Consider the following 21,902-nt stretch of genomic DNA (forward strand, 5'->3'; position numbering starts at 1 on the left):
CGATTCCAATCCCCTGGAGCCACTGGTTGCTGCCTGGGCAGGAATCTGGTTCTTTCAGAACTTGTGGGCCAGGCCTTCTGGCAAGGAAGTGTCTCGAAGCGGGCATGAGGGGAAAGGCAGCCTGTCTTTTGTGAGCTGGCCACAGCCTCTCTCACGGCCGTGTTTGCCCTGGGAACTTTCCTCATGTCAGGTTAATGATTAACCGGTGCAGAAGAGGGCATTTTCTTGGGAATGTGAACTATTTCCTTTCTGGTAAAGAAAGAAAGAAAGAGCAGGTGGGTGATTAAAAGGGGGTCCCAATTGTCCACGTTTTCTGCTTGGGAGAGACAGATCCAGGGTCAACTCTTGAGAGGAGGAGCCTGCGCAAAGCTCCTCCACGTCATCTGCCCATCCCTTTGGAGCAGAAGGGCAGTCTCCCCCCCCCCAAAAAAAACCTATTGGCTCTGGGAGTAGGGACACTTTGCGTGCCTCAGCTATCTCAGAATTCCGGCTTGCTGGGATCTCTGGCCTGCTCCCTGAAATGGGGCGGAGGACAGAAAATTGCTCGGGTTCGAAATTATCTGGGATTGAAGCTCTCGGCCTTTTGTTTCCCCCAGGTTCCTGCCTGTGGCCCAAAGAGACAACATCCAGGAAATCCAGAAGACTTTAAAGGAAGCCACTTTGTAAGTGGGCCTGGGTAATGAGCTGCCCAACCGCAGCAACCCCCTCCTTTCTTGCAATGAGAAATCTAGTTGGCTGGGAATGGAGAGCTGTCTTGGCAGAATGGAGGACTCTCCCCCATCCCTTCTCTGGCCAAGAGCTCTGGCGCCTATCGTCGCCCCACTTTTCCCTCCGCATCTCTTTCCCTTTTCCTTCCTTCCTTCCTTCCTTCCTTCCTTCCTTCCTTCCTTCCTTCCTTCCTTCCTTCCTTCCGCTGCCCAGAGCAAGATCGTGCTCTATGAAGTTCCAAGTCTAACTGGCTGGTGTCAGGAATCCCTCACTCGCTCTAGCTCTCTCCTTCTTAGCCAGCCTGGCGTGACGGATTAAACATCAACTAGTTAAATAAAAATTAATATCAACGGCTTCCTAACTTCTAATGTCATGTTGTTTATAACTAATGAACTGATTAGGGGATAAACATCTCCAGAAGACGTCGCAGCTCCTCTGTTCTTCGTCAGAATCGACGGCTTCGCCCGGCTCTTCTGCCGCGGCTTCCATTCTCCGCGCCTTCGCGCCCCCGCGCCATCCAAACAGCGGCGGAGGGAAGGAGGACGCGGAGCCAACGCTGTGGGGCGGCTGGAAGGAGGGAGCGGGGCGGTGTATTTGGGAGCAAGAAGGGCTTAACTGGGTTTAGAGGCGGGCGACTGAGGTGTTTAAATTGTCACGGTTCCCATGGCAATAATGGGCAGCAAAGCTTGGCCGGAGGGCGGAAAATTGTTCTTACAAAGCTTGGGGGGAGGGGGGGAGGTGGAAGGGGAAAGAGATTCTCTTCCGAATCCAATTCACGGACGTGCTTGTTTAAAAGTTACTTTGGTGATAGTTACACAAATGTCCATTCCTACAATGATTAACTATTTCAAAAGTCCCGACTTTTTCAAACGATATTGGACGAAGCTACAGCTACAAAGCCCTTCTGCTCCGCGCTCAAATGAAATGGGTCTCGCCAGCAAGCAAGGGTCCTCTTCCTTTAGCAGCAGCAGCAGCAGCAGCAGCAGCTCGTCCTCTTTCTTTGGCTGAGACTCGTAGCAAAGTCAGGCAGATCTCAGACACTTTGGGTGACCTACACGCGCTTCCCCTCCAGACTGACCGTTTGAACCTCGCCTGGTTTTCTCTTTTCTATAAAGTATAGCGAGTCTAGAAAGAATGCTCCTCACCCCCGACCGCTTTTACAATTTTGCTTGTCCAGTAGCAAGTTGGGTTTGATGAGACAATAATAGCATGAAAAGCAGGGTAAAAGCGAGTTAGCAAAATGCAACTTTAATGGACGAATCGATGGAACAATGGTTCATTTTTCCTGGGGTATCTAGTTGGAATAGAGACACTTTCAATCAAGAAAATGGGATGAGGGGAGGATACTCCTTTTGAGTATCCTATTTTTGCCATTCTTAGTTAAGGCAAGCGTTAGACAACTACCTCTTGGAGAGATGCAGCAAAGGAGCAGGAAATATCTTAGCATCAGTGACCGGCTTGTAATCTTGCTAGATATTGCAAAAGGTGCGTGGGTATAAATAAGAGGTCGTGTACAAACATCTTTTCCATCAGCCATATGGCTACTGTCGTGGCCTCCAGGAGGAAAAACAAAACAAAACAAAACAAAACAACAACAGGGAAGCTTAGCACAGATTCTGCGCTCCTGTGTTAACCTTTAACGCACGGGTGTCAAACTCGATCGCGTCACGTGACGTATCATGACGTATCGCTACGATTGGTTTGTTTGTTTTTTTTGCCTTTGCGGAGCCGGGGTGGGGGTGGCCAGCGCTTGACGCATCCGGCCCTAGGGCCTCCAGTTTGATACCCCTGTTTGAATGGTAAGGGGGAGGAATGATTTTACATCACCTAGGAAGAGGCTTCTCCTGGAAATGCTCCGGCCCGGCGGCAATGTTCCCAGTCAAAGAAATGCCCCTGATGGTCCATTTTTGATGCTTTCCTATTCGGGTCCTGCTCTGGGTCCCTCAAGACGTCCTCCAAGCTTCGGCTAGCCTAAGAGTCTATTGGACGCCATGGAGCAGAGGGTGGGTTTTGCTAGCCAGAGAGTCTTCTCAGATGAAGTCCTGAGTTCTGACAGACAGGAAGCCAACCAGGCAATGACGTTTTCTGGTCATTGGCTATACACAAGCTGGGGAATGTCACTTTTGGTATCCCACTCTACTTGGCTTTACCCTCTCAACTCAGTGGAACAACAGTAGCTGTCTGCTATAGCTGGGAAGATGCCTCTTCTCTTTCTCTCTCTTCCCTTTCTCTTGTCTTAGCTCAACAATTTAGTCTGGGGTGGTTGCACCTGGATCTCCCAAGTCAGCCAAGCGGGGAGCCAGTGAAATGGCCAAGCAAGGAGACTGAAAAGCTGCAGCTGATCTGCCAGGCTGAGATGGGCAGTCCAGTGGACAGATGCTCTGGGCCTGGTTCACAGCTGTATCAGGAATGCAGAAAAAGGAGTGGGTGAGCAGCTCCAATTATTATTTATGGAGTTAGAAAGGGGCACATCCATTGCCAGAATAGCTGCTGCTTTCTGAAACAAAAAGGCAGTCCAAGTGAGTCCAGCCTGTCCCAAACTCTGGTTCTCTGAGTCAATCTTTTAGTGGCTGGAGCAGGGTCAGAAGTTCAGCCTGAGTAGTGAGCAGATGTCTGGGTTCAGGAATCTTCATCCACTTTGACTCAGCTGGCTTTGGGATGGCATGGTGTGGAACAAGGCACCTTTCCAATTTCCATAGGCTACATTTAGCTTCATGTGAACCAAGTGTACACATCTGCCTGGAAAGAAGATATTGGTGGGGAAATTAAGAAGCAAAAAGCTTCAGTTTTCAAAATGGGGAACAAGTCATTTCATGAAGCCCCCAGGGAAGGTTTTTTTTCTCTGGGTGCAGATCTAGAAGGGTAGTTCTGTCTGGGGCCACAGTGCTGGATCTTCCATGGAGCAAGGCAGAGAAAATGCTAGTGGTTTGGTGACATGATGACACCATTGCATTGGCAGACTTTGGAAGCCTTTGAGAGATTGGGAGAAGACAGGGAGTCTCATTGAGCTTTTCAATTCGCCCTAAAGGAGGGCTGTCTGATCAAGGTTGTCCAGCTAGGCTTCTTGGTCCTGCATAGAGCCCCCGCAGAAAGTTTTCTTTTTCAGACTAGAGGTAGAAAATTTTCTAGCATGAAGTAAAAGAACTTGGAAAATTGGTTGCTTAGCCTGGTGACTGTGGATTAATTACTATAGAGGCATTCTAAAAAGTCAGTTTTAATCATTAGCATGGTGCTAATGTCTATTTCACCACTTACTATGGTCTTAGTATATAAAAAATGTATATGAACCTGGAAAACCAAACCCCACCAAATACCATTATAATGTGAGTATATTAAATATGTAAGTATGGTATATTTGGGGATTTTAGACTACTGTCAGCTGATGCAGAAAGAAGTCCTTGAAAAGAAGAGAATTTTAAGAAGTTTCCTGATTTGTTTTAACCACAGGATCACTCCGCTGCACAGAGAATAAAATAATAGTTAATTCAAATAAGTATGTTTTTATGTGGTCTTCATGCTTACTACATGAAAGAGGTCTTTCCCACTCTTTTATTCAGCATTTTAGATAAAAAAATAGAACATATGCACTGTCCCGTTTGCAGTCCCCTCTGTTCTATTTCCCTTCTGTGTCTCTAAAAGACCTGCCCAAGTCCCTTTGCATCTGAGGTTTAAATAGGAAGATCAATAGAAAACAGTTGTAATGATCTAATTAATTATAGCAAAATTAAAAGCGAGTAGAAAATCAATCTCTGATGGTGTTGAAGACGGAATTAAATTGATAGTCCATCTGTTCACCTCCTAGACCGTATAAATTTGCAACCCAAGGACGGAGCTAATGGGATCAAGCTGCCAGGAATCTCTTCCTGTTTCACCCTCCACTCCCACCCCAACTCCATTCATTCTTGAGTTCAAACTTGCAAAATCAGATCCTTTCCCGTTGCTTCTTCCCAAACTTGCATTTTTTTCTTCAAGTCCCAGCACTTCTCTCTCCCTCTCTTTTTCCCCCTCCCTCCCTCCCTCCCTCCCTCCCTCCCTCCTTCCTTCCTTCCTTCCTTCCTTCCTTCCTTCCCTCTCTGTCTTTTTCTTAGTCGAAACACTCACCAGCTGTGACTGCCTGAAAATCCCCGCCAGTACAACTGGATAAATATTTACAGGTCTGGTTTTATTTTTTCTTCCCTGTTTTTGAAGATTGGATTAGCCACTTCATATTGCAAAAAAATGTTGCCGGTTCTCCAGTATTGCACACATTTTAAAACAGGCCTCATCACTGATGAGAAATAGACTAAGCAAAACATAAAATTGTTGCTTTCACTCCCCAATCCTATGTCCACTTTCCTGACGGCTCTTTCCAGTACTCTGGAGATGCAGATTGAAACGCCCAGTTCAGCTTGGGGTGCTCCTGAGAGTTGAACACTTGGCTCTGCAATACAATGGATGCGTCTTTGGGGGGGGGACGGTTTAAAAGTATTAATAAATTTGTACCGCTCTTAATCGGGAAAAAAAAGATCACTGATACAAAAGGAAAACACAAAAACCTCTGAGTAATGATTGGACAAGATTCGATTGAATGTTATGTCATTAAATACAAAGGTACTGTTCACCCATACGCAAATATTAGCTTCAAGTACCCTGCCTGGGGGAAGATGAAGATTGAAGGCAATCGAGGGAGCCCTGAGAAAGGCAAGAATGACTGTCCTGCCTAAATATTTTTGCCCTTGAATTTGGTAAAGCTAATTGCTGAGGAGGGTGGCAGTCTCTGGGGAGGGGCTGTGGTAACCCTTTGCTACCAGCACCACACGTACACCTGGCTCACCCACGGCACTCACCCTTTCCTCCAGGAAAGGGCTTTTCTGCCAGCGAACCACCCAGCAGGTGCCTGGTGACCTTCCAAGCGAGAAAAGGGGAGGGGGTGTTTCTTTAAAAAAACAGCACCATAGGCTAAAAAGTAATAGTACTGCTCATAACAGCAGCCTCCTTCCCCCTCCCCCAGCCACCGTTTTAGCCCTACTACTCCAGCAGACGCTTTATCTTGCCGCCCAGTCCTTTCCACTGCGGCTTTTGCTTTGACTGTCGGCCACAGGAAGGACCCAAAAGCAGGCAACTGTTAGGGGTCTTCTCCTCCCCTCTTTTAGGGATAAAAAAAAGAAACGGGGCTGCAGACCATTATGAAATTAGTAGAGCAGAAATGCTGTTTATTCCCTCGGATAGAATCCCGCACATAGGGGTGGGCGGGCAGCCAAGTCAGATGGGGGGGAAGCTATTGACCAAAAGTGAAAAGGCGAACCAGGGAGACTCTTTAGGGTGCTCCACACTAGCCCTCTGATATGTAAAGGGGGGATGGAAGTTAACGAGATGAGGGGCGTTGTGAGAGCGAGAGAGGGATTTCGGTGCGCAGAGAACTAAAGCGACTTTAGACCGATTTGCCTTCTTTGTAACTGTACATCTTAGGATGCTGTTTCTAACTCTTTCCCTTCCCTTCCCTTCCCTTCCCTTCCCTTCCCTTCCCTCTAGCTTTTCTGCACATATTTTGCCTGAAGAAAACCTGTATTTCCAGCCCCCACGAGAAATTTTCCTTGGCCTTGACTGTGACTGTACAGCTTTCCTATGGCTGTTAATGGGAGCATTACGATGTCGTGGTGTAGGAGCAAAATAAAACTTCTATAGATATTCAACAATACATTTCCTCCCACCTTTTTAAAAAGGTGTTTTAAAGACTAATCAACTTGATTAAACTGACTGCTCAGACCGATTCCAAAAGAGCTTGCAAGCATTTATTTTCATTTTGAACATCGCTCACAAATTTGGCTGGGCAAAAATATGCAGTCAATTCTCTCCTTCCTTCACAAGGGCCAGCCGTGAAAAGAGCGCAAATCACCACTCGGAGTGGGTACTGCACGGAAAGTTTTCCAATTGTCAGAAGTCCGAAAGCAAACCTTTCCTCTCTCTACAAATATTAACAACGAATCCTGCCGGCTGAACCAACTCATTCTAAGCAAATCCTGCCATTTTTAAAGAACTCAACTTTCTTTCTCTTTGAGATAAAAGAGGTTCCCCAGTGAAGTGTTTCTCCGAGCAAGCAGCTTACCCTGAACCCGCTTGAACGAATTGCTGAGCAAAGTTTGCTCAGGCCGGCAATCGTGAACTTCTCGAGCCGGGAGAGCAGAGCTGGTTTCAAGGCGGGGAAGTCGGCTCCTGCTTGCCGACGTCCCTATTGGAGGCGTGCTAGGCCCCCGGCGGCGGCGGCGGCGGCGGCACGGAGCGAAGTCTGAACGAAGCCGGGAAACCAAACAGGACCCGAAGATCCCGGCGGGCTGGTGAAGGAGGGGAGTGCCGGGCTAGTCAGATCGCCCTCTCCCAGCACCGCGGTCTTCCGTTTTCTCTCGCTTCTAGTCGAGAGAGAAGCGGCCGGTGCGCTGGGAAGGTCCTGGTGCCGCCGCCCGCATCCCCGTCCTTCTTCCGCACTCGCTTGATCCCCAAGAAACTCTCGGAGCTTCGGTGGGATCGCTCCTGGCTCTCTTTTGATCCCTAACAGAGGTGGAGGTGCCAGGCCTTGCGTTTGTCCACAAGTTCCATTTTTGGTCCACCTGGAACAATTGCGACTTGCAATTAGATTGGCTCTACCCTAGCTTTAACTAGGGAATTCTCCTTTACCCTTTTATTATTATGCATGGTTCGACTGGGGAGTTGCCTGACACAGGCATAAATGATAACTCAAAATCCTGAATCCGCTAATCCATAAGCGTTTTATTATATAATTGTTTGGGATACCCTTATAATCCAATTTATGAACATTTCTGAAGTTCACTTAACTGAAGAAAGTTTTGCTTGGCGGATTAGTTCTTGGCAGCACCAGATAGCAGACTCGTTTCCTTGAGCTGGATTTTAGTGTTTCACGTGTCCCATTGACTCCTGATATTCTCTGGTTCCCCATATTCTATTCCCTCTCTCCCTCTCCCCTCCTCCCCTCCCTCCCTTCTCCCCTATAATAGTTCTTCCCAAAGTCAAGTGACTTGGACCATAACAGATTTAATTCTGAGATGTAGTGGTTTCCAGATTTTATACAAAGCAAGAACAATTTGTAACACAATGGTAATTGTCATTTAAGAAGGAAAATAAACTTTATCTGGCTCTTTGGTCTCCTGGCCAATGTAAGCACATTACAGATTGGGCGGGTTAACTTGTAAAACAGAAAGTGATTTTCCGTTTTGATCTGGAAGGGAGGTCTCTACCACGAGTAAGGCTTTGGCAGTTAACTGCTTAGACAAAGCAATAAATAAAGGTAGTCCTGATCATTCTTCGCAGTGATGAACTTCGTTTATAACTTTTATCACCTTCATTTATTTTTTACTGTAGTAAAGAAGTTACTTCATTCTGTTGAAATACATTACCAATGTAATTTAAAGTAATGAAATATTCATATTTTGAGAATGTGCAGGTTACATTTAAAACAAAGAAACCCTAGTCATGAAAAGAAATCAAAGATAGAGTAGTAGGATTTTTTTTCCTATTCTGGCAAATATTCTCATTCCAGGAAATTGTCCAGATGAAGTACGGATGATTCAGAAAAGAGAAAGAGAGGAAAAGAAAAAGAAATTATTAGATTAATTATGCTAGTTTCTCAGGAGGCTCTACTAAGATACGAAGTTCGTAGAGAAACTTTTGTCCACTTTGATTTCCGGGGGGCTGCTTGGGTTTAGGATTCGGAGAAGCTTCCTGTCTTTTGAAATCTTTCTTTTAAGGATGTGTTATTTCAACACCCTCATCCCTCCCTTTAGCCCATTTAATTCCTGAATTTTCCAGAGAATTTTCCACAACAGGCAAACTCGAGGCGTTTTGCTGATCCACAGCACTTTCCACACAGATTGGTCTCGGAATTTTATGAGGACCTTGCAGCGAGAGGCTGTCAGGAACGGTTTGCTTGCGACGTCTGTAAAGCCAAATGTTTGCAAAAAGCCCCCAGGCCACGGAACGCCAGCCTTAGATGAAAGGATGTGGGGGGGTATGATAGAGGGGGTGGGGGAATCCTACATTAATGCTGATTAAAAGGAGGCTTTACTAAGCTTTTAATTCATTAATTGAAAATTTTATGAAGAAATTAGAGAAGCCCATACTGTATCCAGTAGGAGGAAATTGCACAGAAGGCCTGTTTCCAACCAGATACCAGTGCGCTGCTCCAAACCCGGAGAAACATATTATGGGTGCTAGGACACCGGTTATTTGTTGGATCCAAAGATTTAGGGCCTATTATACCTCCGTTTCTGCTAATTCCGACAGCTTCCTAACCATAAAAAGATCTCATTCCCACAGCTAATCGAATCTGGTCAAGCCAATGTGATGAGTGCCTTTCCACAAGCAAGACCGTAGCCTCTCTCTTTCAGATGCTGTTTCGTTCCACAAAGTGCGCACTTACAGCCGCCGGCACTATCCTACAGACATCTAGCCATTTCTGAACTTTGGTTGAAGTTGTGGCTTTTCCCGTAAGCCCGCTGGCTTTTCTGGGGCAAAAACCGAGGCGCGGCGGGAGGAGATAGGCAGGCACCACCGCGTGGGGCAGACCTCCCATTTTCTGGCAGGAGCGCATTTGGCCCTTGAGCAGGCAGGCTGGTCTCGCTCGCTCGCTCTGCAGCTCCTCTCCTTAGTCTCCGACCTATTGTTGGCTTCCCCTTAACTCAAACGAGGCTGTAAAAGGTCTCCAACTTGTCTGGGTTTTCTAGCAAACGCGCTCTTGTCAAGAGAAGAGGTTAAAGTGCCGGTTCCTGAATAAAGAGCAGCACACGTGGCTTCTTAGCGTGGCAGGCAAACAAATGCAGCGCAGGAAAAAGCCAACAACTGCAGGAGGCCATCAGCCCGGCCCACCCGCCTGCTATTCTTTTTCTCTCGGCTTTCCAAGTGCCAGAGGAAACATCGCCTTCCTAGGAAGGAGGAAGGAGAAGGAGTAGTATGAAATTGCAGCCCGAGGGGCTCCGCGTTCTACCAGAAGCCTCGTTCCCCCAAGGTGAGGGGGGGGGGGGAAGAAGAGAGCAGAGAAGGAGGGGGCGGATCTGGGTTTAGGCCGACTACAACGCCCTTGGTCTAAACTGCCTGAGCGACGTGGAAAAGACGCGCAAGGGACGCCCTATCCATTAAGTTTGAGCACTTGAGCCGGAACTATTTCTTCACGCTTGAAAGCGGAAGTATCGGAGGGCCGCGCGTGGGCGTCACTTGGACCCTTGCATAGAGAGGTCCGCGTGGATTCCTCAGCAACTTTCTCGGGCTGTTGCCCTCTGGCACGCTTTAGGCTGCGGCACGAGCTGGCCGGGATAGATGCTCGTCTCTTGATCGTCGGCTCCCTTCGCCATTTCCCCGGAAAAATCTCTGCCCTCTTGCTCTTTACTCCTAGTGGCACCTCGGCCTACCCGTGACGGTATTGCTTATATCTCAGACGGATTCTCTCTGCCCTCAAATTAGAGCACAGTCATAGTGTTGTCACAGCTATAGTGAAGGTCTCCTACCCTTAGGCGTCTTCCCAAGAAGGTTGAGTGGTAGTAATGGAGAACAGAGAAAGAGAGAAAGTCGATTTAATAACATGGGAGGTAAAGGCACCGCCCTGCATTTATTTCCTTTGGTCTGGAAGCATCCTTGGCTGTGTAAAATGCGGCAATCTGTGTTCCCGCTCCCTTATTAGGTTAGAGCAATTAATCAGCAGCAATGGAGTCTGCTGAATTAGCAGACCTATATGGGTCCCTAACTTAACTTAGAGGAGGAGGGATTCAGAAAAGCTGAGGCACCCAGAAGCCGCAATGAACTGCTTGTTCTCTGTCCCAGGTCGAAGAGGAAATGCAAGATTCTCAGCAAAGAAAGAGAATTCACATTGTCCGAAGAATCCAGGGAGGGCTGAGTTCATATTAGTTGGGGCGAGGGGAATGAGATCAGTGAGTTCGCTTTGCTTGATCAGTTGGGGAGTGGAGGTAATGAAATAAATGCACAGATTGCTATCTTCCCAACCTCCCAAAAGTTTATTTTTCCCCCTCTCCAAATTTCCGCAGAGACGCGGGTGCCGCTTTTGAAGTGTAAATGCTCCGAGTTGGAAGGTCGGGGGGGGGGTTTAATAAGCGGGGGCAAGAGACCTTCTTTGAAAAAGGAGAAAGAAGATTCATTTAAAGTAAAACTAGCGGGAGCAGCCAAGCTTGACCAACCGCGAGTTGGGCTCGAGGAGTTTCCCGAAAGATAACAGAGGAAGGAGGGGAGGGGGCGGGGAGAGAATTCTTTATAGTGATTGAAATCCCGCCGTTCCATCTCTTTGGGCGGGAGGAAGGGGAGAGCCAGGAGAAGCGAGTTCAGGGATCCTGCTTGAGGAATAGTGGCGGCGTCGCTCCCCCCCCGACATATACATACCCCGCCCTCGGGCTGATAGAAATTGTTGGGTAGATTTGACTGTTGACAAAGCAATTCCTCCAGGAAGTCCTGCTCAGGAAGAGGTGACAATTTGGGGAGGTGAGCCGAGATTAGAGGCTCCTAACAGGGGTTGACTGTTTACACAGCGACTTCTATACTTTTCCATCAATAGAGATGGTGTCCCTACTAAGCTGCTTTCAAAGCCGTCTTTTTGGTTTGGTTTTGTTTTTTAATCTCAAGATGAATTGCTTTTGATAAAGGTGTAACCGAATTTAATTTTATGAAATACTTCCAGAGGATTTCAGCAGTTTTAGCGAAGCAGTCCACCCACTTGCTTTGATTCACTCTTTAAAATCCAACCTTCTTTAAAAGAAGCGGGCCCTCACTTGCCTACACCGTACCGCGACGCGCGTTTCGACCCACTCCTCGCTGGACTAGGAAGACCAGCCCGAGAGGCTCTTTCAGAGCGACTGCCATCGACATACATTGGGTGGCGCCTAGGGCTAAGCGGGTTGACTCGGGAATCGAATGGAGCAACAGGACCGATGTGGGGCAGCCGAGACAGGAGGCAGAGACCGAGCTAGGGCTTGGGTTGAGGTTGATCGGCTGAGGCCAGAAGCAGTTGCCGGAGTTCAGTGGCGGGCGTTAAGATTGGGGGGTTTGGCCAGATAGGTCCTAGCGGCCCAGGTATTTCGGGGTAAACTTCAAAGGCTCTGCCCGGTGGAAAAAGTAGGGATGAACTGTAGTGACCGACTAATTTCATTTTCTGGCACAATTCAGACGAGAGCAGGATGCTTGAAACAGATTGCGAAAAGATCTCGGGTTGGGCAGAGAAAGAGTATCACACTGGCTCAAATACAAACGCCTAAAAAGTTTTTTTTTTTAAAAAAAAAAAAAAGGATGACTCTGCTTCGGAAGAGGGGATTATTAAAGATCCTGGACTGAAGGTTCATTTAGAACCTGGTTTAGTTTGAAACTTTTCCCGAAATCTGACGAGAAGAGCTAACCGCTTAACGCCCTCTGTAGGTGCCGCTTGGAACAATCTCTGTTGCCCCAGAACTTGGAGTGGAGGAAACCTGCCGTTCACCTGCGTCCGGAATAGGGTCCCCCGCCCCGCACGCCTCTGCTCCTTCCGGACTCCAGCTCCGCCCCGACCCGGAGGAGACAGAATTCTTTCACCGACCTACCACTTCGGCTGCCGCTACCGCAACTGCGCAGGAGCCGAGCAATACGGTTTGAAAGGGTGGCTGTGGAGGCCAGAAAAACGTCTCTGTGAAAATTGGTGTACTCTGCGTTCCCAAGATACGATTTCCGTGAAAGGCTTTCTAGCCAATGTCAAAACAGGAGGACCTTTCTCACCACCCGCCTCTTCATCTCCCAGCCCTGTAAATGGCCCACTTGATCCGCAAGGGCCATTGCGTTGGGCATTGACGCCGGCCCAGTGACCCCTCCGTAGGACAGGATAACATAACAACCTGCCGAGGCGCAGGGGCAAAAGGATCATTGGCGGCGGCGGCGGCATTTCGCCACGCAGGTTCTGCTGAAAGGCAGCCCGCCTAGCTGTCGGAGCCTGCAGGCCCCCCGAAGTGGGCAGGCGAGAGACAGAAGGAACTGCCACTCTGATTGATGTCATCCCGAGAAATATTCCACGCGAAGAGGCGCTGCTGCTTGTGAACCAGAGACCTTCTACTGGTGAAGTGGAGAGGCAGGAAGGATGGATCTAAGCAAAGGGGGCGGGGTGGGGGTGGAGGTGGGGGAGAACCTGAGTTCCATTTTGCCTCCTGCCACTACCCGTTACCTGGGAAAGGGCGAAAAACCACGTTGAGGAGCAAATGGCAGGGAGTTTATTGATTTGCTGCAGGCTCCTCACCCGCTTTCGTTACCTGAATGTTTCTCGGAAGTGAAAAACACTTTACTTCGTTTTACAATCCATAGGAAATCTTTTATGCACAGTAAACGTAACCGTAAACGTAAAAACACCCATACAAAGTTATTCCTGGAGACAGTTAAAATCGCAAATATATCGCAGAATAAGTGGGGTTCTGTCTTTGGCAGAAGGAAATAGAATACAGGCATGCGTACGTTTTAATGCATTTTCTTAGGAAAATCTGGGGTGGTCGAAATACGAATTGGCGGATAGACTCTCCTACCCCCTTTTATGGAGCGTCCAGCTAAATGGGACTTACTTGGGCTTGGTACTACAAAAGAAAGTCCCCGAGAGCGGTTTTCCTTCCCCTCCTTCCTGTCCCTTCAGATCAGCTCGGCGCCACAACCGGCAGACCCTAGGCCGGACCTTGAAGCCGGTTGCTCCCTTTCTTGCAAGGAAATTCGGCCTGTAGCGATCCGCAGCCGCCTCCTTCCTCCAAGGTGAGTTTATGGGACTTCCAAGCGGGTCTGATTTCAAACGGTGCCGTTTGTGGATGTCGTGGCGGTTCTTCGCGCGGAGTGTGTAAGACGCGCCTCCGGAGCGGAGCGACCGGCCCGCCTGTGACTACGCCGCAAGGCCAGGGCTTCCTTCGGACGCGACCTTCTGACGGCAAAAGGCCTGGCGTATGGGAAGGCGTGATGATGGCGGCGGAGGATCTGAGTTTACCGCCACACACCAAGGTTGGGGGGAAAGGTCCCGCCGCCACCGCCGCGGCGTCTGAAAGATGGAAGCCGCCCATTCCCATCACGGCCAACCAAGTAGTGAGGCGAGGGCAGGGATCTCGGAACAACCAGGTATTTTCGGGCTACCTAGAAGCGGGTCTGCCGCGGATGGGCAGATGGCACGGCCCCCGCCAGCCGAAACCCGGGCATCCCTCGCGGGGGTGGCTAGAGGATCGCCGGGGCCGAGCCAGGGAACCACTGGCCGGAGATGTGGCGCTGCGCTTTGGCGAATCCGCGAGTGTTGGAATCTACTGCCTTTGTCTGACAAGTCATCCATCTCCCGGCCCGGCGCGCGGGGGAGGGAGGGGAGGGAGGGAGGGGTGGAGGGGTGTGTGTGTCTGAAGACGAGGGGGGAGACGGGTGCGATCTGGAGGGGGCTTTGCCGCTTTTAGAGAGACGGGCACTGGCGGCGGCGGCTCCATTCTCCAGGCAAAGCTCGTGGCAAGCACATCCCCACCTTGGCGCAAACCCGCCAGGAAGGCAAGAGGGGGAGGAGGAGGCCAAAAGTCTGGCCAGAGCAGAAGGAGTCCTCCGCCGTCACCAAGGAACCTGGAGCTACGGAGGCGGAGAAGGCTGCCTGGGGAGGGAGCGCCCGCGTGCCGGGGCTGGCCGCAGCGCGCCAACTTCAGCAGAGCCGACCCGGCCCGGGAAGGAGAGCCGCCGACGCCGCCACCTTACAGGGACCCCGCCATGCCTTGCTTCGGGCCCCCCTTAAGCAGCCAGGCAGAGATCGTGTGAACGCTGCAGCGGGCACAACTTCCTCTTGCTCTCCAGTTCGCTCGGCCAGCAGCGGGCTGAGGGCAAGGAGGCTCCCCGCGGCCCGCCGGCCGGGCTTCCACGGCTTGTTCTTCTGATTCTCCCCCAAGTCCTGAAATCGAACCTTCGAGCGAAACGGCGGCTTCAGCCGATTTCTTCCCTTTCCTGTGCCTCCCCATGGATATGCACTGCAAAGCAGACCCCTTCTCCGCGATGCACCGTGAGTACCGGCCGCAGCCTTCCTTTCCCCGCCCGGCTATCCTCTCCTGAATCCCGCTGCCCAGTAGAAAGTTCGGGTTTCTGTTTTCCACCGTATTCCTGCTGGGGCCCGACCGCCCCGCCGAGGTGAAAACCGCTCGCCGCTTGGATATGCCAAAAAGGCAGTGAGGACTCGGGGAACTCCCGGTCCTGAAGCCGGCGCGGCTTCTTTACAATTTCCCCCGGGAAGTCTTGGTTCCGAAGAGGTCTCCCGGAATGCCCGCGGCAAGGCTCCGGCGTGCGGGGAGTCGAAGTGGCAGACTTGCTGCCTCCTCGACCTTTCCTTCGCTACTCCGAAGGCCGCCCGGCGGAGGAACAAACGGCGATTTATATGCGTTTATTTCTTGGGGGGGGGAACCATATTTCAAGGTCGAAAATATTAAAGTATGCCGCATTTATGGAAATCTGGGTGCGTGACCGATTTTGTTTTTGGTTCAGATTTTTTCCCAACCTTGCCCTGCAGCTTAGAACTCATAGAATGCAGGAATTATGTTGATTCATAAGAAATAAAGGTGCGAGGCAAAGGGGGGGGGGAATCCAAAATCTCCGTCACGCCATTTCCCTTGCTCCCCCCCCCCATTACTGTATTTAAAAAACAAAAACCAAAGGGAGAATCAGTTTCAGATTTTGAGCTTTCAAATAAAAATAGAACAGGCGATTGCAACATGGCTTAAGCAGTATATAACAAGCTAACTTTCTACATCCTTGGCTTTTAGTACTGTATGCCTTAGCTAACAAGAGACTTTAAAAAGAAACGAAAATTGATCTGTTAAGATTTAAAAATATTTTGAGGTTGGAGAATCTGAGAGGACATTTTATACCAACAGAACGCATTTTTTTTTAAGGTTGGGAAACTTTATTTTTTCTGAAATTTTCCATGAGTTTTTAAAAAACAGATTATATACAATGACTTACCTCACCTCATGTCTTGTCCATCACTTAAGGAACAAAACTGACTAGTTCTAGCTTTAATTCAGTTGGAAATTAGATCGGATTTGCAGACCTATTTTCAGGTTGGAACTAAACTAAAACTAAAACAAAGTGATTCGTTATCTTTAGCACATTCTACATTTTTTTTTCTAATGGAGGAAATTTGCTTCCTATGAAGTATATCTTGCATTCAATACAAGGAAAGGTCAAGGACAGAAATATGGTTAGAAACCAAGAAAGTGAACTGCAAGGTGCAATGCTCTGGTTAGGAAAAAACAGGTGCAATATTCTGAATTATTAATTCCGTGATCTTTTTGCATCTGTTGCCTTTTAATACTCTGTAATGTGAGTTATCAAAGGTGCTTTGAATTATTCAGAATTGAGGTCTTGGAGAAATTGCTTGCCAGCTTGTAACTTTAGAGGCAACATCTGCAAAAGGCAAATCAGATAAATGAAGGAAATAAGCAGATACTTCAAGAGGAGAGGGGAGGAGAAGGAGGGAAGGAGGCAAGGAAAGCGATCCAAAATTCCCACCGACTTCCACTTCACTGACACTTAGCACAAAACCGTGGCAGTTGATGAGGGGCGAAGCACATTCGTGTTCCAGTATATGCTAATAAAATAGCACTAACCGGACGCAAGGATGACGGTTCAGCATCCTTGAACGGCTGCCGCTAAAAAAGGAGATGAAAAACCTTAATTTACCAAAGGATTGGGATCGATAGAGCGCAAGAAGAGTTTCCACTAAGTTCAGAGTCCAGAAGTCAGTATCACAAAGGGGGGGGGGAGAGAGAGACGAGGTTTCTTTTTGATCCACCTGCTTGGCCCTCTCTCCTCGCCACTAAGATCGCTGGAGACCGAAACCGCCTTGGGATCCGCTACCCTTCCAGAGAAGCAGAGCGGCAGATTTCATTCGGAGGAGATCAGCTGAAATGGAGGTCGTGGGGTTAACTGAGTTGAATAATCAAAAGAAAAGAAACGGGGAAGAGAAGGGGCTCCGCTTCTCCATCTCAATCCTATTAGATTATAACTAAATAATCAAAAGATGTTGAGGGCTGTCTGAAGAGAATGTTTTAGAATGTTCCAAAAAGGCTTAAAATCAAATGAAATCAAACCATCGCCGCCGGTTGGTTTAATATCTGGGAAAAAAATTCCGGAAAACGAGAGGTAATATAATAAGAGTAATATTAACAACGACGAGAGGTAATGTAATAAGAGTTATATTAACAGCAACGACAGTAGTAGTGGCTGATAGAAAAGCATTTAGTAAATAAAGGAGAAACATTTCATTAACGGGGAAATGAGTCTTTGGGTTTCGTTTTCCAAAGAGTTGATTCTCTCGACCTGCTCGCGGCTCCCACCTGGCAGCCTGACTCTCGCCCGGCTGCACGACACTGAGGGCAAAGCAGGAAGGCCGAGGAGAAGGAGAAGCGCCCCCAGACTGGAAAGAGGGTCTGCCTTAAGCGACCCTCTTTCTGCTTCGCGGCAAAGGGACGTTGCCCCACTCTTGGGTCCAGAAGTACTGGCAGAGTGACACCCCCCCCCCCAATCCGGCTTCCAACTCCGCCGAACTGCCCCGACTAATGCCTTTCTCTCGTTTTTCCCCCCCTCCCCGCCCCGCTCGCCTGCTTTTCTGTCTTTCCGTTCTCTCTCCCCAGCAGGGCACGGGGGTGTCAACCAGCTCGGGGGGGTGTTTGTGAACGGCAGGCCCCTACCGGACGTGGTGCGGCAGAGGATCGTGGAGCTGGCTCACCAGGGCGTGCGGCCTTGCGACATCTCCCGGCAGCTACGGGTCAGCCACGGCTGTGTCAGCAAGATCCTGGGCAGGTATGAGCGGGCGGGCGGGCACGCGGCGGCGGCGGCGGGAGGGGGAGGTCTGCTACTCGGCTGCCCCTCGGGGCCCCTCGCCCTGCCCGGGCCCGGCGAGCCCCCACCCCGCTCCTTCCTGCCGTTTCTTTTGTCTGGCCTGTCTCGACACAGGGACCTGCGGTGGGTTCGCAAAGAGGGGGAAAAGCCCGACGAGCCCGGGAACAAACCGAGCGCCGCCCCGCTTGCGGTGAGACCAGCCGGCAAGCATCCCCTCCCCGCTTCCCAGCTAAGCCAGGCCGGGCCCTGCTTTCTCTCCAGCCGCAGGTCAGCAGGAACCCGGCCGTGCGCCGCCGCCGCCGCCGCCTTCGGCAGAGCTCAGCTAGGATGGGAGTGGGGCGCAGAGGCCACCGGGCCACTGCACGCCAGCCGGCCAGCCGGGGCCGCCAAAGAGACCGACGGCCGGGGGGCAGAGCCGGGCCCGAGGCCGGAGAAGAAGAGTCCCCGAAGGCCAGGCGGCCCTCTCTGACCTCGGTCCCTTTCCGGCCTCAGCCTCTTGGGCCCAACTGGGGCCTGGTCGGCCCGGGCAAGGCGAGAGTGGCCGAGAGCGAAGGCGAGGGAGCCGGGCCTTCGAATCGTGGCCCGGGCAGGAGAGCGGGGGGGGGGGGTGTCGCGAGGTGCTGGCGGGGCTGCGGCGGGGACCGAGATGCGGCTGTGGGAGCGCCGCTGAGACAGGCTCTGCCCCCCGCAGGTATTACGAGACCGGGAGCATCAAGCCCGGCGTGATCGGGGGCTCCAAGCCGAAGGTCGCTACTCCGAAAGTGGTGGATAAAATCGCAGAATACAAAAGGCAGAACCCCACCATGTTCGCCTGGGAGATTCGCGACCGGCTCCTGGCCGAGGGCATCTGCGACAACGACACGGTCCCTAGCGTCTCCTCCATCAACCGGTAAGTCACTACGTTTTGCCCTCCCGCAGGACCCTCCGGACGGCTGCCCCATGCCCGTTCCACTGGAGCGCGGCCTTTGGATCGAATCGGCGGAGGTCTTGCCACCGAAGGCGAAGGGCGGGCAGGGGAACCCTGGGTCAAAGCCGCCCGGTTCTTCGCCTCCTTGGAACCGCAGGTCTGCCCGAAAGAAAGACCAAGGAGGTAGGATGAATCCCTGCTGGTGATTTGCCTGAGCGACTTCCTCCTCCGGCCAGAGTAGGGAGAGCCTCTGTGGGGCTTGGGGCCAGGCAAGGGGGACAAAGAATTGGGGTGGCTACCAGCATAGTGCGTGTTTGAAGCCCTTGTGCTGTGATTGTTGGTCCAGATCTGGAAGAGAACAGAATCGTTGCTGGTTGCTTGCTGCTTTGACTGTCTGAGCATTCACTCTCTCCCGCCATAGCAAAAGCCCTATTGACCAAAGCCTTGGGGTGGGTCTGCTGCTCTACAGTATTTGGCCAGACCTGCATCCACAGCTTCCCCACCTTCACTGGGACTGAAATCACATGCTTGGGACTGATCGAGACAATGGCAGTAATTTAGACTTCCATGCGCTTTACAAGGTGATGTTGAGAAAGGAATTGTGTCACCTGTGCCAGGCAGATGTACAAAAATGCCCCATAGAAAGAACAGAGTAGTGCTGTAGTCTACTCTATTCTGTGCACTGACTGGCCTGGAAGAGAAACAAATGGGGGGGGATCCACAGAATGGTCCTTTGGACAGACACATAATTAGCAATGCTTGAAAAGTGGGAGATGTCACCCATTCTCACAAATGCTGAGCTGTTACTGAACAAATGCAGGCTGCATATTTGTTTGACTTTTAAATTTAGCACTTTTCATAGATATTAAACACTTCCAAACTTTAAGCTTCATGATCCTTTAGGAAGGGATTTCTGTAACAATCTACATGGATATTTTTTTGAATGCAAAAACTGAGATTTAGGTATTATCGGCAGTGAATTGTAGAATGAGCAGCTGCTGCAAGTATGCTATATTATAAATGTCGGTGTCAAAATAGTGGCCCTATAAAGATACTTTGATTCAGACAGACACAACAGCTGATCCATCCACTTCAACAGCTGTTTAGCCCAATAGTTACATAATAAATAGGAAATTTATTTTAAGGAATGAAGCAATGTGCATCAAAAGTATAGAAATAATGGGGTCTTAATTTATGTAAAAAGATTGTTCTTTGTTCTTACAAATAGACATTTGTAAACTGGAAATCTCAGTGGCTTTTTATAGTTTAGAAGACAATGTGGAATAATTCCATATCATCTGAAAATAACAGGTTAAATTAAGAAGGGAGCCTCCCTTGGTGCAAAGAGGTGCCTCTTCAATGTGGTGTTTCTTTGTAATATATGGCTATGTTATCCCACCAAATTACCCCAGTGTGTGCTATCAATATTAAAATGGTCATTAGGTTAGGAACAGAGTGAGTTCAGACTGGCTGACTAATTATGAACCTTCTTTAAAGAAAGGGAGGCTCTACCTGTCTCATGGATGGAAATAATAGAAGTAACATCGGAGCCTCTTGAGAAGCAGTTGGTCCTCAAAAAAGAACTGTGGTGGGGGGGGGCTCAGACCTCAGAACCAGGTTTCTGGGAAAAGGGAGATGCCACTCCTCAAATATTTTCTTGGGCTACTGCAGAAAAGGTGAAGAGCCACTTCAGGCATTTGCTCAAGTGGGAAAGCTGTCCTGGGTTGGGGGGGGGGAGGGAAGGGGAGAAGCAGGTAATTTAACCTCTCTCCAAGAGTTTTTCTCAAAGAGATACCTTAGCATTATACCCTAGTGTAATAAAGACCACATTCAGTATAGTGGGAGGATCCTCTGCTATAACAGATAATTTTATCAAAGGATAGACCTTTATCTGTGTCAGGTAGCCTTGCATGGATCTGTACTGTAATGTTTCATGACTTGGTCATTGCATGTTTATCTCTAGAACGATGCTAGCTACCTTTAAATGTTGACTAGATGGCAATTCACTGGAGTAGCAAAATTTTTTTAGATAAAGTGCAGCAGCCAACACCAGGCATGTGGAAACATAAAAAGTAAATGCCACAAATTGTTCCTATAAGCCCAAGGCAGCCATCAAGAATCAGGATTCAATTGGTCTCAGTTAACTGGGAAGCCTTGACTTTTCTACCCATTACCTAATCTATTCCTGAAATAAGGTAAATATGATGCATTGGGCAGTATTTTGTCATTAAATCTAAGCCAGTATTTCTGAGGGATACTAGAATCAATATTTGAAGTTTCTAAAATTAAACTAGAAAGAAGATAGTCTTTATATAGATAATTATAAAGCTGATTTGGTGAATACATACATACATGTATTGTGTGGTGTGTGTGTGCATTTCTTTGATCTCTAAAATCAATGAAAGAAGTTGCTCAATTTGTCATGACAGAAAACAGAACTCTTGAAATTATGTTGTTGGAAATTAAAAAGAAGTAAATAGTTCTCTCTCTAAATTGATAAATATTGGGATTAGGGCCAATAATTGATTCATACCTATATATACCATATAGACTTATAAACAAAAAAATATTATAGAAAAAAACTTTATTTTTTCCATCTTGCCTGAAAATTTATATTTGGACATTTCTTAATTTTCTCTTTCTCTTTTTCTAATTGTCAAATAGTCAAATAAAGTTATATAAACAATAATGGGAAGTGATATGTCAGTACTAAGTTTGGCATTCAATGTCTTGAATCTCATAAATGGTATGACATTCTGAATTATTACTCTTAATGTTTACCTCCAGCTTCAGTGTAATCTTATTTTTACAGACCTTCTGGATTTAATAGTCACGTGAATAGATCTGGTGATCCAGAGAAGTGGTAGTCTGCTATTTGCTAGATGTTTTAAAGCTCAGAATCTGCTATGCTTTAATGTGGATTCCTTCACTAAGTAGACTGTTAGATTCAATGGTTTAAATGGCACAGAAATTTAAATTAAACATTAAATACTGAATTTTGAATAGTACTACTACTCCAAGCTGCCACTAATATGGCTACATTACAATAGGATATGTTAAGGGAAAACTTTCCAACATTGCCCCATACCTTTAAAACAGCTATTATTTGGTTTTGCTCATTTAGTACTTTTATTTCCCCTTCCCTCCTTCCTTTTTTCAAAGAAAAAGAATGCAAAAGTGGCTAAGATGCTTCCTTTCATCTCATTCCTATTTGTCTAGATACAATATAAATTCTTTGACAATAAGTACTCCAAGTACCTCTGGCCACTTTATTCTCTTTGCTGCATGGTTGACAGTTTCTTTGCCAACTTTGTTCCTTATTTTTCAGGCAGTGGATGAATAAAAAGAGAGTTGAATAAATGCATTAATGATATATATATGGAAAATGTGTCAGCTCAGGTAAAATTAGTCCAACTGGAGGCACTGACATAGGAATATCACAAAGCAAAATCTT

The 21,902-nt window shown here is 48.5% G+C and overlaps 1 protein-coding gene across 2 annotated transcripts in view; it reads left to right on the forward strand.

Moving 5' to 3' along the window:
- Positions 1-14,628: 14,628 nt before the first annotated feature.
- Positions 14,629-21,902, forward strand: part of PAX2 (paired box 2) — a 176,492-nt gene continuing 169,218 nt past the window's right edge. For both annotated transcript variants that reach the window (XM_081329249.1, XM_081329248.1), the window contains exons 1-3: positions 14,629-14,707; positions 17,334-17,502; positions 18,233-18,430. In XM_081329249.1, the coding sequence (XP_081185375.1) occupies positions 14,665-14,707; positions 17,334-17,502; positions 18,233-18,430 (410 nt within the window). In that variant the 5' untranslated portion in view covers positions 14,629-14,664. The remainder of the gene's footprint in view (positions 14,708-17,333; positions 17,503-18,232; positions 18,431-21,902) is intronic.

The sequence above is a fragment of the Vipera berus genome (genome assembly GCF_964194415.1).
Source record: "Vipera berus genome assembly, chromosome: 5".
Lineage (NCBI taxonomy): Eukaryota > Metazoa > Chordata > Lepidosauria > Squamata > Viperidae > Vipera > Vipera berus.